Source organism: Heptranchias perlo, chromosome 30 (assembly GCF_035084215.1).
Source record: "Heptranchias perlo isolate sHepPer1 chromosome 30, sHepPer1.hap1, whole genome shotgun sequence".
NCBI classification, from domain to species: Eukaryota; Metazoa; Chordata; class Chondrichthyes; order Hexanchiformes; family Hexanchidae; genus Heptranchias; species Heptranchias perlo.
The window spans coordinates 24,849,382-24,868,125 of record NC_090354.1 but is presented as its reverse complement, the minus strand read 5'-3'; the positions used below and the strand labels follow the sequence as shown (position 1 = coordinate 24,868,125).

The window sequence follows — 18,744 nt, the reverse complement described above, 5'->3', positions numbered from 1 at the left end:
CATTGGGGGACCAAAAAGCAATGTAGGTCATCAAGGACAGGGGTGGTGGGTGAGCAGGACTAGATAAGGGGCAGGATATGGGCAGCAAGTTTTGGATGAGCTGAAGTTTACGGAGGGCGGAGGATAGGGGGCCAGCCAGGAAAGCATTGGAAGAGTTGAGTCTGGAGGTGACAAAGGCATTTATGAGGCAGCAGAAAGGCTGGGATAAGGTCGGAAAGGTGGAAGTAAGTAGTCTTTATGATGGAGAGAATATGGGGTCAGACGGTCAGCTCGGAGTTGAATAGGGCACCAAGGTTGTGAATAGTCTGGCTCAGCCTGAGAAAGTGGATGGAGAGGGAAATGGAATTGGTGGCAAGTGTACGGAATTAGCGGTGGAGGCTGAAGACAATGGCTTCAGTCTTCCCAATGTTTAACTGGAGGAAATTGTAGCTCATCCAAGTCTGTTGTACAAGCAGTCTGACAACACTGAGGCAATGGGAAGGTTGAGAGAGGTGACGGAGAGGTAGACCTGGGTGTCTTTACCGTACAAGTGGAAGCTGACCCCATGGTATTCCCCACACAGAGCATTCAGCTGACAATTATACTGGGGTCATATTAAGAAAAGGTGGAAAAAGCCAATTAGAAAATGTCCCCACAGACAAATGGTGTACATTCTGTGTGTCGTCACTAATCTAGAGTCAAAAAGTTGTCGCTTGTTAATCGTTGCTGCTTTATTCATAAATATGGTCATTCATATGCCAGTGCTGGATAGCAAAATCCTCAGCAAGTTCGGCTGCCCTCAATTGGAAAGTTCCCTTCTGCAAAATACTCCACCTAATGTCCTAAATAAGTCAGTCCCAACATTTTTCTATTAATCTCCATGTCAATTTGTTCTGTAAAAGCAAAGTAACAATAAATCTTCTTTATAATAAATATCTTTCAAAGCTACACAGGATAGGGTTGCTACTTATATCAGATGATGTCTTTGGCACTTCTCCCCAGGAAATGTTACAACTAAGAGAAAATTGCAGTGCTATGGGGAAAGAGCAAGGGAGTGGAACTAATTGGATAGCTCTTTCAAGGAGCTGGCAGAGGCACGATGGGCCGAATGGCCTCCTACTGTGCTATAAGATTCTATGAACAGGAGCAATGAATCTGCATGCCCCAGTTATACTCCAAAAAATAACTTCCATCTCATCTCAACAAACAAATAACTGCGGCCAAACTTTTGGTTTATGGTCACTGGTCTATGACTTCCTAACTGAGGATCATAGACCAGTGAATGGACACATGTTTTTAAATCCACATGTGCAGTACTCTGCTTTGCTTTAGCAGTGAACAGTATGGATGGGGCAGTATAAGTTGGTAATATCCATTCAAACTGCTCTGAAAATGCCACAACTACCAAATCAGTTGGTGTAACTTTATTTTATTTTTTGCCAATTCCGCTCCTTGTTGGGTTACAGTTCCACAAATGCTGACAGCTCACCATCTTTCATGTGTCAGTCTATAGAGTGATTGTTACAGGCAATGAGACTGCAAAGAATATTGCATCTAAGCCTCAATCCACACTCGGCCGATATTCAGATTTACAGAAGTCACTGGATAGTGATTAGGAGCAGGTACCCAGGCTGAGATCAGCTAACCTAGCACAGACCAGGCATCAAAATTTGGCAATCCCTGGTTTGTATGGCTCAGTAACTAAGAAAGCCTTCTTTATCAGTTTCATCAACTTTCAAAAAATATCCCAATTGTGTTGTAAAAGGTGATTATTTGTGTGTTACCTGTCACAGTCCCCAGTGGACCAGGAGGTAAATAGTTCTGTACAATGAATAAAAGTCAAGGTATTTTGTGGAACTTATCAAAACTACGAATTTTGCTTACAGTGGCTATTGTGTGATGTATCAATATTATGGATCACATACACCTTCCATGGTTCATATTATCAGCACAGGAGGAGGCTATTCAGCCCATCGTGCCTGTGTCGGCTCTTTAAAACAGCTATCCAATTAGTTCCACTCTCCTGCTCTTTCTCCATAGCTCCGTAATTTTTTTCCCTTCAAGTATTTATCCAATTCCCTTTTGAAAGCTATTATTGAATGTGTTTCCACCACCCTTTCAGGAAGTGCATTCCAGATTATAACAACTCGCTGTGTAAAAAATTGTTTCCTCATGTCGCCTCTGGTTCTTTTGCCAAACACCTTAAATCTGTGTCCTCTGGTTACCGACCCTTCTGTCATTGGGAAACAGTTTCTCCTTATTTATTCTATCAAAATTGTTCATGATTTTGAATACCTGCATCAAATCTCCTCTTAACCTTCTTTGCTCGAAGAAGAACAATCCCAGCTTCTCTAGTCTCTCCACGTAACTGAAGTCCTGCATCCTTGGCACCCTCTCTAAGGCCTTGACATCCTTCCTAATGTTTGGTGCCGAGAATTGAACACAATACTCCAGCTGAGGCCTAAGCAGTGTTTTAAAAAGGTTTAGAATAACTTCCTTGCTTTTGTACTCTATGCCTCTATTAATAACCAAGGATCACTTATGCTTTTTCAACAGCCTTCTCAACTTGTCCTACCACCTTCAAAGATTTGTGTACATACACCCCCAGGTCTCTCCGTTCCTGCACGCCCTCTAAAATTGTACAGTTTAGTTTATATTGCCTCTCCTCATTCTTCCTACCAAAATGTATCACTTCATACTTCTCTGAGTTAAATTTCAACAGCCATGTGTCTGCCCATTTCACCAGTCTGTCTATGTCCTCCTGAAGTCTGTTACTATCCTCCACATTGTCTACTACATTTCTGAGTTTCGTGTCATCTGCAAAGTTTGAAATTATACCCTATAATACCCAAGTCCAGGTCACTAATATATATCAGAAAGAGCAGTGGTCCTAATAACGCCCCTTGGGGAGCACCACTGTACGCTTCCCTCCAGGCTGAAAAACAACTGTTTACCACCACTCTCTGCTTTCTGTTCCTTAGGCAATTTTGTATCCACACTGTCACTGTCCCTTTAATCCCATGGGCTTTAATTTTGCTAACAGATCTATTATGTGGTACTTTATCAAAAGCCTTTTGAAAGTCCATATACACAACATTAAACACATTATCCTCATCAATCCTCTCCGTTACTTCATCAAAGAACTCAATCAAGTTAGTCAAACACGATTTTCCTTTAACAAATCTGTGCTGACTTTTCATTTATTAGCCCATACTTTTCCAAGTGTCAACTAATTTTGTCCCAGATTATTGTCTCTAAAAGTTTCCCTCTCCCCTTTTTGAACAGGGGTTCTCCTCTAGTCCTCTAGCACAGCCCCCATATCTAAGGAGGATTGGAAGATTGTGGCCAGAGTCTCAGCAATTTCCACCCTTACTTCCCTCAGTAACCTAGGATGCATCCCATCTGGACCGGGTGACTTTTCTACTTTGAATACTGCCAATCTTTTAAGTACCTCCTCTTTATCTATTTTTGTCCTATCCAATATTGCTATTACCTCCTCCTTTACTGCTACATTGACAACATCCTCTTCTCTAGTCAAGACTGATGTGAAGTATTCATTTAATACCTCAGCCATGCCCTTTGCTTCCACAAGAAGATGTCCTTTTTGACCCTAATCGGCCCCAGCCTTCCTTTGACTACCTTTTTACTATATATGTTTATAAAAGACTTTTGAATTCCCTTTTATGTTAGTCACTAATCTATTATCATACACTCCGTTTGCCCCTCTTATTTCCTTTTTTAGATCCCTTCTCTACTTGTAGCTCATTGGGGAACCATATTCAATTCAATGAGTAACTGCTGTTAAAAAAATATTGAACCATTGCCCTGAAGTGATTTTTTTATTTTTTGTTATATTTTATGAGTATCAAAGACTGCAAACTCTCATTTTTTCACACCCATAAATGGAGCTGAGAAAACTGAAGTGAAGACAGCTTTTCAGAGTGAAATCAACCAATCTTGGTGCGCATTTAGCTAATACTCCTGGTGGAAACTACACACTATGAGATGTGATTGGCTGTTTCATTGATGTAAACGCATCAATGAGCAGCTGACCTTTTTAAGAGGTGTGATTGGGTAACAGTTATTTCACGTGGCACAATCAAAGAGAAGCTTTCACCTCCCAGAAATAGGCCAATCACTGATTATTCTTGACAACCAAAGTGGAGATTACATTTTCAGCCATATGATGGCGCCAACTGATTACAGACTGACAACAACTGGTTGCAGTTTAACTGTTGGAGAGTTTGCCAGTGTATATTTTGTAAAATTCGAACAAATTTGGTCAACCCTCTGTGTATTGATTGCACTGCACACTTCGCACGTTTAACAGCTGAATAACTTATTTCTAATTACAGGGGTTAATTCATTCACACACTGAGAGAGCATTTCCCAAAACTGTAAAGATGTGCGTATGTGTTAAGAGTGAAAAATGTCACCCCACCATAATCAGGAAATGCAATGAAGTTTTTAAAAGGAAAAAAAATCTGTAAATGCTGTAAATCTGAATTAAAGCATAAAATTCTGTCAACACAAAGCAGGTGTACAAGACCTTGGTTAGGCCTCAGTTAGAATACCATGCCCAGTTTTGGTCTCCTCATATGGTGGGTGATATTGAGGCTTTGGAAAGGGTGCAAAGGAGGCTCACAACATTAATTCCCAGTTTTAAATACCTTAGTTACCCAGATAGGATCAATGAGCTGGGACTGTACGTTAGAGAAGCGTAGACTTCGGGGTGATTTGATCGAGGTTTATAAAATAAAAAAGGGACTAGATATGTGCACACATCGTTGAAGGTGGCAGGGCGGGTTGAGAAAGTGGTTAAAAAAGCATACGGGATCCTGGGCTTTATAAATAGAGGCATAGAGTACAAAAGCAAGGACGTTATGATGAACCTTTATAAAACACTGGTCCGACCACAACTGGAGTATTGTGTCCAATTCTGGGCACTGCACTTTAGGAAGGATGTGAAGGCCTTAGAGAGGGTGCAGAAGAGATTTACTAGAATGTTTCCAGGAATGAAGGACTTCAGTTACGTGGATAGACTGGAGAAGCTGGGGTTATTCTCCTTAGAGCAAAGAAGGTTGAGGGGAGATTTGATAGAGGTATTCAAAATCATGAAGGATCTAGACAGAGTAGAAATAGAGAAACTGTTCCCATTGGCGGAAGGGAAGAATCAGAGGACATAGATTTAAGGTGATTGGCAAAAGAACCAAAGGCGACATGAGGAAAAACCTTTTTTACACAGTGACTGGTTATGATCTGGAACGCACTGCCTGAGGGGGTGGTGGAGGCAGATTTAATTGTGGCTTTCAAAAGGGAATTAGACATGTTCTTGAAGAGGAAAAAATTGCAGGGCTACTGGGAAAGGGCAGGGGAGTGGGACTAGCTGGGTTGCTCTTGCGGAGAGCCAGCATGGACTCGATTGGCCAAATGGCCTCCTTCCGTGCTGTAACCATTCTATGATTCTATTCTATGATTCTATGATTGTTTTTATGTAGACTAATAATTTCAACTTAATAGGTTAGGGAGGACCTGAGGTCACGCTTACAAATTATGTAAGGGCACAAGTAGGTTGGATGTTTGGTGGATTTTCTTTCCCCAGGGAATAGTGGAGCTGTGGAACAGGTTGCCGGCTCCTGTGGTGGATGCTGATTCGCTGTTTTCCTTCAAGTGAGAGCTGGACCTGTTTCTGGCTGGGCTGGAGATCACCTTGTACAGGAGCTAGGTATCCTGTAATGTTAAGCTGGGCCAATGTTATTTTCTGGACTAGATTTGATCACCTAAGGGGGTCATAGAAGAATTTTCCATTTTTTCCCCCTAATTGGCCTGGGTTTTTAAATTTGTTTTTTTTGCCTCTCCCAGGAGATTACATAGCTCTGGGTGGGGTGGGGAGTGTGTGTATTGTGATGCACATGGCATCACAACTGTGTGGGACAGCTTGGATGGACCAGTAGTTCCTGGCTGTCATTTTCACATGTTCCTATGTAGCTAAAAAGAGAAAAGCCAGGTTAATGTTTTGGGTGGGGTCCTTTCATTGCTTCTTAGAATTAACAAAGCACAATTCTCATTGGCACGATTGGCTTTTCAAATAGGACTTAGAAAAAGCAGTTGATTTAGTGAGGTGGTTGAGTGAGATGGGTGGTGGACAAGTGGGCTTCTACTAGAATCAAATCTTTATAGTAGAGAAATAGGCCATTCAGCCCATTGTGTCTGTGCCAACTCTTTACCAGAGTAATCCAAAACTAATTCCATTGCTCTGCTCTCCCCAAAACACTGTATCTTCCTCTGCTTCAAATATTTATCCACTTTTGACATAGTTACATACCTACGAATAATGATCAAAGCAAGAAGCCATAGAATTGAAGCTAAAATATGACACAGGATAGATAATTGTCTTGAAATCTGAGGATAGCCATTAACTGGGAAGAGGTTATAAATGGAGTAACCCAAGGTTGGTCTTTATTAATTCCACAAACAGCAATGAGATGAATCACCAGTTAATCTGAAGAATAAGATCAACTGGGCCAAAAGGCATGTTTCATCCAAAACTTTGCCAGTGCTTTTTTTCACCTGCATCCCACTCAGTGTCCCCCCACTCTCCCCAACCCCCTTCCCCCCACCGTTCCCCCCACAGTGGTGTGGCTGGAATAGGGAATTCAGTAGACTAGGGGAATCATACCTGCTCCCATTGCGCCATGATTATGGGTGTGGATGTCCACACAGATATACCATAAGACACTTCAGAAAAAGAATGTGGTGTGTCTCTCATTACAACAACAACTTGGGTATAGTCTGTGACACTATCATTTGTACATAATCTGTAAAATTAACTCCGTGTGCTCATTGGCCGTTTCTTATTCAATAGTTTTTTTAAGCTAGGTAGAGTTTAAGGAGTCATAGATTGGCTCTCTTACAATGTTTTCTGAATTGGTATTTTCTATTGGAATTCATCCAAACTTCATAAGCGGCGTGGTCTCATCAGATATGAAGTTCCTTTCACAAGTTGCCTGGAACTCTACTTATATGAGTACATGTGTCAAATACTCAATAACTTGGAAATGTGTGCCAAGATTTTAACCAAATAGCACAGGTACTGGTAACTTTTTCAATGGCGGAACCAGGCCAACCATGGCTGACAGATGGAGAGGGTACCCTGTTCCCACACCTCTACTGTGTACCATGTACAATCCCAGAAAACAGGCACTAGATGATTCCTACTCAATGAATGAAAGTCAAGGTATCTGTGCAGTTTTTAGAAGCCACCTTGTGGCAATTGCACCTTAGTATTGTGCAATGTGTCACTAGTGTAGACCACCAATATTATTAGGTCATTAAGAACCACATGTTAAGAACAACAGAGCGTGGCCCAGATGTGAATCTCCATCCTATTTTTCCTCCTTTCCACTCAGTGCTTCCCCATAGCAGTGTGGTTGAAATAAAGAACACAGTAGAATTGGGGGAGCATACCTGCTCCCACCATTCCATAACTGAGTGTGTGATGTTCCAATGCATCACAGGGGACTTCAGAAAAAGAACATGGTGCATTTTTAATTTAGACAACCTGCATTTCTAGAGCATCTTTAACATTGCAAATTGTGCCAAAATGCTTCCTAGTTGGGTGTCAGAACCAAGCACGTATAAGGTTGACAGGTCAGGTGACACAATGTAGTTTAAGTGGTGGGTTTTAAGGAGACTTTTGAGATGGGGAAGGGATGTAGGTTTAGGGGAGGAGTTCCAAAGTATGAGTGCAAGACAGCTGAAGGCTCCATCAACAATCCTGGAGCAGAGAGAGAAGGGAAAACACGCAGGAGACCAGAGTTAGAAAAGCAAGGTTGTGGGTAGGAACATAGTGTCAGAGGAAGGTGCAAAGGTAGGAAGAGAAGATCTTGGAGGGATTTGAAAGCAAAGGATTTTGAAATCAATGCACTGAGGAACAGGGAGCCAATGGAGGTCAGTAAGGGTTGGAGGATAGGTGAATGGGATTTAGCATAAAATGGGATGTGGTGGCAGAGTTCTCGATGAGTTGAAATTTATGTAAGCTTGAGAGGCCAGCGAGGAGGGTCTTGGGATAAATTGAATATTAAATGACAGAGTTGTAGATCAGGCAGTGGAGGTGGGATAGGAACTAAGGTGGGTAAATAGACAGCGTTGGTGATGGACTGGTTGTGGGTTTTGAAGCGCAGCTCTGGGCTGAGCAGGACAATATGGTTGAATTGGGCTTGAGCAGACATCCAGGAGGTGGGATGAAATGAGGAGCGAGGTTACAGAGTTTCTGGCAGGGACAAGCAGGATGGCTTCTGTATTGATAATGTTGAGCTGCAAAAAATTTTGGCTCAACCACAACTTGATATCAGGAAGGCAGTCCATCAACACGAAGACAACCATGGAATCAAAGGTGGTGGTAATGAGGCAAAGCTGGGTATCAGCTGTATGTGTATATATATATATATATATATATATGTGAAAGCTGACACTGTGCTTGCAGATTATGTTGTCAAGGGGCAACTTATAGATAAGCAATATGACTGAGTACAGGGAAATGAAGAGAAATGAATAATAATGTCAAAAAAATTGATTCTGACACTTATTTCTGCAAGTGGGGAGACAAACATATTTGTAGAAAACCAAAAGGGACTCAGAGTGATATGAATACTCTTCCTGGGTAAATTTGGATTTTTTTTGGTTAATGGAACACAGTTACCAAAGGTGTATTGTAAACTATATATTGATATATTAAATCCAGTATATATTATCTTTCAATGCAGACTGGACAGTTAACATTTTATGTCTACAATCACTCTTTCCTAATTAAAATTTAAAATTGAAGTCAAGTACTTGTTTAGAAAAATCTGAGATGGAAAATGTGGCTGGAAATAATTATGACCCAACATCATGTGGTGTGTCATCGGGATAGGTACAGCTACTCATATGTTAGTCATTTAATGATGATAGCACTGTGTGACCAAATTTCACAATCCTTATGCTTTCATGTAAAGGATCACTTAAATATATACACCTTTATTTATCTCAATGTAAACAATATTTTATAAACAAATTGCAAAATAATGTACTTGGTTTTATTTTAATTGTGAAAAGGTACAGGGCATCTTGGTTTCTAAAAAATAAGTCCCATCGCCTCCTCACTCCTGAAGGTCCTGACTCTTGGGTTATAGTTCCATAGATTCCAGCCACCCTTACCCCAAGTAGCCATTCTTTAGTTCTCAGGCTAGGCAGTTGTTTTTAGCAGGCTATTCTACTGTGGATGGCATCACAGCCAGCCCCAATCTTTTCCACACTTGCATAGTTACCAGTCGGCGCCACTAGATAGTGACGAGCATTAAGCGTCATGGATGATTTCCTCCCCTCCCCAATACAAAGATGCTGAGGCCAATGGCAGCACTCTATCTGCTGCCCTGGCTGAGATCAGCTGACTAATAAAATGGTAACATTATGATGTGCTTCCATGGTTTGTAGGTTGAGCGTACAAGACTCTCGAGGAGACCAGATTGAAGTCTTATGTCAAAATTCTGCAGATATTGGATTAAAATGAACAGTACTTTTCTGTTTCAACAGCCCAATTTGCAGCATTATAAATTATACCTTTACACAGACAAATCATCTGGAATATCTACTAAGTATGTTCTTAAGCAATTCAATCAAAAAAATCAAAAAACTATACATTTTGAAACACGTGGTAATGTATTTGTTAGGTTATTTATTACAAGCAAGTACTGATTTATATAGTGCCTTAACACACCTCTCAGCCATATGCCAAGGATGTTCCAATACAATGACTTCTTTGAAATGCAGCAAACATTATGGAAACAAGTAGCAACAGCAAGTTTATGCACAGCAAAATCTCACAAACAGCAATGAGATTAGTGACGAGTTGATCTGTTTTTATGTGTATTGGTTACAGGCATGTTGTGTATTGGTTACAGGTATGTTGGTCAGGACACAGTGAGAACTCCTGCTCTTTAACTTCAACCTAAACCACTGGGACAGGAATACGGAACACCAGCTTATCATCTAATCAGAAGGACAGCTCACTTTGGACAACGCAGCACTCCCTTGATACAGTGAAAACAGAGTAGGGATAAATGGGTCATTTTCAGTTTGGCAGGCTGTAACTAGTGGGATGCTGCAAGGATCAGTGCTTGGGCCTTAGCTATTTACAATCCATATTAATAACTTAGATGAAGGGACTGAGTATAATGTATCCAAATTTACTGATGATACAAAGCTAGGTGGGAAAGTAAGCTGTGAGGAGGACACAGAATCTGCAGAGATTTAGACAGGTTAAGTGAGTGGGCAAGAAGATGGCAGATGGAGTATAATGTGGGGAAATGTGAGGTTATTTACTTTGGTAGGAAGAATAGAAAAACAGAATATTTTTTAAATGGTAGTCAGAGGAATTTGGGTGCCTTTGTACACAAAACACAAAGTTAACATGCAGGTACAGCAGGCAATTAGGAGGGCAAATGGCATGTTGGCCTTTATTGCAAGGGGGTTGGAGTACAAGAGTAAGGAAGTCTTGCTGCAATTGTACAGAGCTCTAATGAGACCTCACCTGGAGTACTGTGTACAGTTTTGGTCTCCTTATCCAAGGATTGATTCCTGGGACAAAAGGGTTGTCCAATAAGAACAGATTGAGTAGAATGGGCCTATACTCTCTGGAGTTTAGAAGAATGAGAAGTGATCTCATTGAAACATATAAGATTCTGAGAGGGCTTGACAGGGTAGATGCTGTGAGGTTGTTCCCCATGGCTGGAGTGTCTAAAACTAGGGGCACCATCTCAAGATAAGGGGTCGGCCATTTAAGATTGAGATGAGGAGGAATTTCTTCACTCAGGGTTGTGAAGCTTTGGAATTCTCTACTCCAGAGGGCTGTGGATGCTGAGATGTTGAGTATATTCAAGGCTGAGATAGATTTTTGGACTCCAGAAGAATCAAGGGGTTGGGCGGAAAAGTGGAGGTCGAAGATCAGCCATGATCTTATCGAATGGCGGTGCAGGCTCAAGGGACCATACGGCCTACTCCTGCTCGTATTTCTTATGTTCTTACATTCTTAGCGCTGGAAAGTCAGGTTAGCTTGGGTTCCGCCAGGACCACTCGGCTCCAGACCTCATTACAGCCTTTGTCCAAACATGGACAAAGAACTGAATTCCAGAGGTGAGGTGAGAGTGACAGCCCTTGACATCAAGGCAGCATTTGACCGAGTGTGGCACCAAGAAGCCCTAGTAAAATTGAAGTCAATGGGAATCAGGGGGAAAACTCTCCAGTGGCTGGAGTCATACCGAGCACAAAGGAAGATGGTAGTGGTTGTTGGAGGCCAATCATCTCAGCCCCAGGACATTGCTGCAGGAGTTCCTCAGGGTGGTCCTAGGCCCAACTATCATCAGCTGCTTCATCAATGACCTTCCCTCCATCATAAGGTCAGAAACGGGGATGTTCACTGACGATTGCACAGTGTTCAGTTCCATTTGCAACCCCTCAGTTAATAAAACAGTCCGCGCCCGCATGCCGCAAGACCTGGACAACATCGAGGCATCCCCTTGACATTCAACGGCATTACCATCGCCGAATCCCCCACTATCAACATCCCGGGGGTCACCATCAACCAGAAACTTAACTAGACCAGCCACATAAATACTGTGGCTACAAGAGCAGGTCAGAGGCTGGGTATTCTGCAGCGAGGGACTCACCTCCTGACTCCTCAAAGCCTTTCTAACATCTACAAGGCACAAGTCAGGAGTGTGATGGAATACTCTCCACTTGCCTGGATGAGTGTAGCTCCAACAACACTCAAGAAACTCGACACCATCCAGGACAAAGCAGCCCGCTCGATTGGCACCCCATCCACCACCCTAAACATTCACTCCCTTCACCACCGGTGCACCGTGGCTGCAGTGTGTCCTATCTACAGGGTGCACTGAGCAACTCACCAAGGTTTCTTCGACAGCACCTCCCAAACCCTCGACCTCTACCACCTAGAAGGACAAGGGCAGCAGGCACATGGGAACAACACCTTCCCGGCTTGGAAATATATCGCCGTTCCTTCATCGTCGCTGGGTCAAAATCCTGGAACTCCCTTCCTAACAGCACTGTGGAAGAACCTTCACCAGACTGTAGCGGTTCAAGAAGGCGGCTCACCACCACCTTCTCAAGGGCAATTAGGGATGGGCAATAAATGCCGGCCTCGCCAGCGACGCCCACAACCCATGAACGAATAAAAAAAAAATTATAGGGCTATTTTTCCGGTTGGTGCTGCAGGCGAGGAGCCTCCCCCGTTGCCCACACACATCAGGAAATAGTGGATAATCAGCCCTTATCTACTCAATTCCTTTACACTACAAAGTACATCATTCGCCGTAAAGCGATTTGGGACGTCCTGAGGTTGTGAAAGGTGTTATATAAATGCAAGTTCGTTCTTTTTAAGACAGATGAATGGTGCTACTGTCTAAGCAAAGTAGAAACTGCTGCATCTATAGCATCAGCAATGTAGTGAAGACAGGCCTACAGTCAACATATTTTGGTATATCCTAAAATTTGACCCTGCACCCTGCCTTCTTGAGTTTCTGTTACACATTTTCCTGATTATTCTTGCAACGATATTGGGTAACTTTCAGTTCTTTGGGGCAGCAGCCAAGTGTGTGCAAGGGTACTACTGGAGTTTAACCAGCTAAAACCATGTCACAGAGCACTGTTATGCTTCGTACTACTTATCCAGCTGACTCCACCCTACCCACTAGGGCACTGAGTTACAGGGTTATCTGGACAATAGGAAAATCCCAGTCCCCGGTGGCAAATCTCTCTATCTCTCATTAAATAGCCAGGCTGGTTGGTCAATCTTCACCAATACCCTTGAGCATTGAGGACCTACCCGGCTCTGGTATCGAATTACCAATACTCTGACAAAAGAACCAGAGGGGAGATGAGAATTTTTTTTTAATGCAGAGAGTGAATGATCTGGAATACACTGCCTGAAAGGGTAGTGGAAGCAGATTCAATAATAACTTTCAAAAGGGAATTGGTTAAATACTTGAAAAGCAAACATTTGCAGGGTTATGAGAAAAGACCAGGGGAGTGGGACTAATTGGATAGCTCTTTTAAAGAGCCAGCAAAGGCACAATGGGCTGACTGGCCTCCTTCTATACTGTATGATTCTAAGTCTGTCACAGACAGTTGACTTGATTTCAATCATGCACCTCCAAGCATGTCATTTTGGAGTTAATTCATGCCCAAAAAGACCCCTCTTACCTCTCCCCCAACAAGGATAGTCACTAAAACAACTGAAAAGTTGGTTTGAGTTCTTGATAAGTGGACAGCAGGTGCCAGGAACATCTCATAAATGGCATGAGAGCAGCACAACTCATTATAAACGTTTAAAGAACTGATAGCCTTCACACATCTATGAAAGTGAAGAAAGGGGACTGCCATGGAAAAGGCCATTGTTGTCAGCTCCACCTATCTGACTTTCCACCAAGTTCTTCAATCCCTTCTCTCCCCAGAAACACTTCCGATCATCTCTCTACTCCCTGGTAACTTTGGTAATTTGTCACACCTCAATTGGCAAAGATTGAAAAAGTTACTGCTCGACTTATCCTCTTGCTCTTCATTATCTAACTTTTAAATTTCTGTCCCCTGTTATCCTTTATCATAGTAAACAATTTGCCTGGATCAAATTTTGCTATGCTCATCATAACTTTTTTTTTGAAAAGAAAAGCACATGACTTTCTTAAGGCCTTCTTGCCAACATTAGCACAATTCCGTATTTTTTTCAATGTGAAGCTGCTCTTGCAGTGCTTAAAGGGTTAATAACTTAAGAGTACTGAACTGAAACTTATCCCAGGCTAGATTCAGTGTGACTCTGCTACTTGCCATATCTGTTGACTTCTAAAACCAAGGCTACTTGTGAGGAACAAGTTCTTCCGTTATGAGTAGAAATGATCCTCGAGACAGCTAGAATTTATATATTTAAGTTGATCAAGCATTACTTTAGTTCATTACTTCAGTACATCTATTTTTAAATTATTCTAATGTTTTATCATTTATTTTAGGCACATTTGAATCTGAATTAAACAGAGACCCCGTCTGTCCCCTCAGGTGGATGTAAAAGATCCCAAGCCACTATCTAAAGAATAGCAGGGGTCTTCTCCCGGAGTCCTGGCCAACATTTATCACTCAACCAACATGACTAAAACGGTTTAATTGGTCATTTATCTCATTGCTGCTTGTGGGACCTTGCTGTGTGCAAATTGGCTGCTACATTTCCCTACAGAACAGTTGACTGAAATATTTGGGAAGTATTCTGAGGTCATGAAAGGCACTAAAAAATGTCAAGTTTTTTTTTCATCCTCTGATGATTAGCAACTTTCAAAGTGTGAAGCTTCTCCCAAGCTCAGGAAAGTGTGATATGTACACCTTGTCTGGTGGAAAGCTATCTTGCTCAGCCTGAAATATTGCACTCATAAACCAAAGGAATTTCTGACTTGCAGCATTGACCTGGGCCAAATTTTACTGTCAAAATAACAGTGAGGCTAATGGCGCTCACTGTTATTTATGTGCAAATGGCACAGCAACTTCAGAGAAGGGGCAGATGCGTGGTTAAACGCGAATATCCAAAAGTTGCTGTTCGAGTTGTGCTGTTCTGCAATTGGCTTCGCGAAAGCGGCATCTCGCTGTTTCTCACCATTGAAATGCATTGAATGGCGTGAACCTGCTGTATTTGCACGATAGAATTAAACTCTCCACAGAAAGTTAAATCTTGCCCATTCCAGTCTAAGTACTCTTTCAACAATGTGATAAGTGTTAATTACTGCCAAATAACCCTTCTGGCACTGAAAATTAACTATTGTAAGTGTTGAGTCTCATTTCTTCAGGTATTGTCATTGGGAGATTTTAAAAATGCAAAAAACTGACAGGCGGAACATTAGTTGAACCTTTTTGTTGTTGCGATAGTCACGTACTTTTGGATTTAAATCAGAGCCCCAAACTTTATTTGCACATTTAAAAATCAAACCTTTAATGACAACATTCTGTTCTTAAGAAAATAGAAATGACTATAGAGCCAGTGTTTAGTAAATCTAGTCACGATCTTTGATTCCAATGAAAGCATAAAGTCTATATTGCAAAAAAGCTGATCATACAAAAAAAAAAGTACAAAATTTAAAGATTATATGGCTGTTATGTCCTGCTACAGTTGGAAGACTGCAAGGAGCAAGTAATGCTTTACAAACTTGTAAAACGAGCTGTAATAAATCCAGGATGGTTTTGAGGCATCCAAAATTCTTGTGCAGTTTTGAATCTCTGTGCAATTAAACACTGCAGCTCTGCAAAACTTTGCTGCTTCAGCATTTTTTTTCTTTGCTATTAAACATGGAGAGTCCAGATTTGTCTACCAGAATTATAAACACTTTTGTAATGCAGGTAGATTATGAACACAGCCCAGGAATGATTTACACCAGGCTGCACACAAAAGCAAGGTAGTTCACAAACACAAGTGTTACAGGGTGCATCAACTGGTTGCCTTTCATTTTGAATGCTCTTCAAAAAAGTCTTGCAACTTTAGCACCTTTGTATTTTCCTATCTAAATTGGCCCAAAATGGTTGTAAACTCCCATTAGAAAATAGCATAATTTCATGAAAACTATAGATAGGAAAGATTCAATTTGTACCGATTCACGCAGAGTATTTTATAAGGTGGTGTTAAAATAAATCTAGCTATTGGATGATCCGAATAGATCAGTAACTCAAACAAACGCTCTCAAATGAACTGATTTAGAAACTGATCTATGATCTGCATCACTGTTAATGTCTTAAAACAAAAAAGAAACTCAGGTAAAACAAAGGTATGAAATCTCTGACCAGCATCAGACATAAGAAAAGTGCACACCCTTTTGGCACGTGTTAAAATACAGTAGACATCCTGCTGTATTGGTGAAAGTTTAAATATTTTGTGTGTCTTTACAAGGGTTAGTTTGCAAAGTGCAGTTTGAAGCAGCAAGGTCTAGCATATCTTTATAGTTATCTTCACCTGTGAATACCGTATGTACATATACTATACATGCAATGTACATTTAATATTCTCACAAACTGGTGACAGTTTACACGTTTGAACAAATCTATATGCATGGATTTAAAAATGATTAAGCATTACAACAAAAATGGAACTGAGCAAGTCAGACACTTTCTACCAACATATATTAAGTGGGTAAGGTTGAACTCCAGCTGCAGGAAGACTCCTTCCAACAGCTTCTGTCTTAACAGTGCGTCAGTGTCTAAAATTCAGAATCTACATCAGCCTCTTCACAGAGGAAAAAATGTCACATTCCTAGTGAGGCACGTAGGTGACTGATATTTCTCTCGCGAGGAAGTGGGTGAGGAGTTTCTGCCAGCAGGAGTGGTTGTGGACAAGTTCATATCATACCATTTCTGATCATAGGTTGCGTGTCCTTGAAAACTGCAGAAGTCCGTCGAGGGTCTATACACAACACAGAGCTCACCTCCTTTCTCTCCCACGCATGCCATCTTCAAATGTAGATCAATAGTTAATACTCTATTTTGTACTCCTGGTACTTTTGTTTGCGCACACAGCGTGGGCACGATTGGACGCTAGCCTTGCAAACCTTATGGAAGACAGACCTGCACTCTTTGCACCTGAGTAGGGAAAGGAATAATTAGATAATCTGTGGGGCTGTCAATTAATTGCAGTTAACTTGTGCAATTAACACGTTCGTTTTTTTTTGGGAGATTAATGTTATTAACGCGTTAACCATGGAAGTTAAGGAAATAATACCAGGTTTCCAAAAAAGGAGCTCCGATGTTCTATACTTTGTTTTCACCACCTAACCTTCCTCGTGTCTTCAAATGTAAAATATAAAATTATTTCACTTTACCTGACAAGTTCGTTGGTGCCTTGTCACTACTGCTTCCCAGCCATAAGCAGAGAAGTGTAGGAATAGGAAGTAAGAAAAAAAAAGATGGTCAGTCAGGCAGTAATAGCGCTTTCCATTTGGGTGAGTGTGGGAGTTCGGTGAAGTGGGGGAAGGAGGTGCTGCTTTGCCTTGCTTTTCCTAACTTTTTCCGCAGAGCGGCGGCAGGCCTGAGCAGCAGAAGACTGAGATTGGGGAATAAAAGCAACAGCAGACCTGCAACAAGAGAAAACTACTGTGCGACATCACAGGTGAGGCAGGAGAGTCCGAGAGGTGAGCACAGTATAAAAGGAGAGACCGAGAGCGGGAGGAGAAGGCAAGTCATGGGAGCAGAGCTCGCACCCGTGATATGCTCCTCATGCACTATGTGGGAAGTCATGGACGCTACCAGTGTCCCTGGCGACCATGTGTGCAGGAAGTGTGTCCAACTGCAGCTACTGGCTAACCGTATTTTGGAGCTGGAGCTGCGGGTGGACTCACTGTGGAGCATCCGCGATGCTGAGACTATCGTGGATAGCACGTTCAGTGAGGTAGTCACACCGCAGGTAAAGATTACACAGGCAGAAAGGAAATGGGTGACCGCCAGGCAGAGTAAAAGGACTAGGCAGGTAGAGCAGGAGTCCCCTGGGGCCATCTCCCTCTCAAACAGATATACCGCTTTGGATACTGTTGGGGGAGATGGCTTATCAGGGGAAAGCAGCAAGAGCCAAGTTCGTGGCACCACGGGTGGCTCTGTTGCACAGGAGGGGAGGAAGAGGAGTGGCAGGGCTATAGCGATAGGAGATTCAATTGTAAGGGGAACAGATAGGCGTTTCTGTGGCCGCAAACGTGACTCCAGGATGGTATGTTGCCTCCCTGGTGCTAGGGTCAAGGATGTCACGGAGCGGCTGCAGGGCATTCTGGAGGTGAACAGCCAGTAGACGTGGTCTATATTGGTACCAACGACATAGGTAAAAAAAAAGGGATGAGGTCCTTCAAGGTGAATTTAAGGAGTTAGGAGATAAATTAAAAAGCAGGACTTCAAAAGGTAGTGATCTCAGGATTACTACTGGTGCCACATGCTAGTGAGTATAGGAACTGGAGAATAGACCGGATGAATGCGTGGCTGCAGGGATGGTGTAGGAGGGAGGGATTTAGAGTCCTGGGACATTGGGACCGGTTCTGGGGAAGGTGGGACCTGTACAAGCGGGATGGGTTACACCCGAGCAGGACCGGGATAAATGTCCTCGCGGGGGTGTTTGCTAGTGCTGTTGGGGAAGGTTTAAACTAGAGTGGCAGGGAGATGGGAACCTGAGCGGGGAGTCAGAAGGGAGTAAAGTTGAGAGCAGCAAGAGAAGGGAAGACCCAGGGGAAATTTACAATACAAACAGTTGTTCAAGAACAAGTGAAAGGGAAAAGCGTAGAGCAGCGGAAAGAAAGTGTACTTTAGGCACTACAGATAAAGTAGAAACTAGAAGGCGTAAGGCGATTAACCCAGCATCAAAGCTGAAGGTCAGGCTAGAGTGTGTGGCCCAACTATATACAAATGCACGGAGTATAAGGAATAAATTAAATGAACTACAGGTTCAAATTCAAATTGGAGGGTACGACATGATAGTTATTACTGAGACATGGCTGCAGGATGGTCAGGATTGGGAACTAAATATACTGGGTTATAAGGTCTAAAGGAGAGATAGGGAAAATGGAAGAGGGGGAGGAGTAGCCTTAATGATTAGAGATGAAATCACTTCAATGATAAAGGGGGATATAACGAGAGGTAAGCAGCCAACAGAGAACTTATGGGTTGAATTGAGAAATAGGAAAGGATCTAAGACTATAGTGGGACTTGTAC

At 42.2% G+C, this 18,744-nt stretch overlaps 1 protein-coding gene across 3 annotated transcripts in view; it reads right to left on the bottom strand.

Moving 5' to 3' along the window:
• The window catches only part of plekhm1 (pleckstrin homology domain containing, family M (with RUN domain) member 1), a 66,663-nt gene that overhangs the window by 5,947 nt on the left and 41,972 nt on the right, over positions 1-18,744 (bottom strand). The window contains exon 12 of one of the 3 annotated variants that reach the window (XM_067969064.1): positions 16,485-16,638. The exons of 1 other annotated variant lie outside the window; for it this stretch is intronic. In XM_067969064.1, the coding sequence (XP_067825165.1) occupies positions 16,530-16,638 (109 nt within the window). In that variant the 3' untranslated portion in view covers positions 16,485-16,529. Of the gene's footprint in view, positions 1-9,674; positions 16,639-18,744 lie in introns of those variants that run through there. One more of the 3 variants, XM_067969063.1, reaches the window with a different exon arrangement.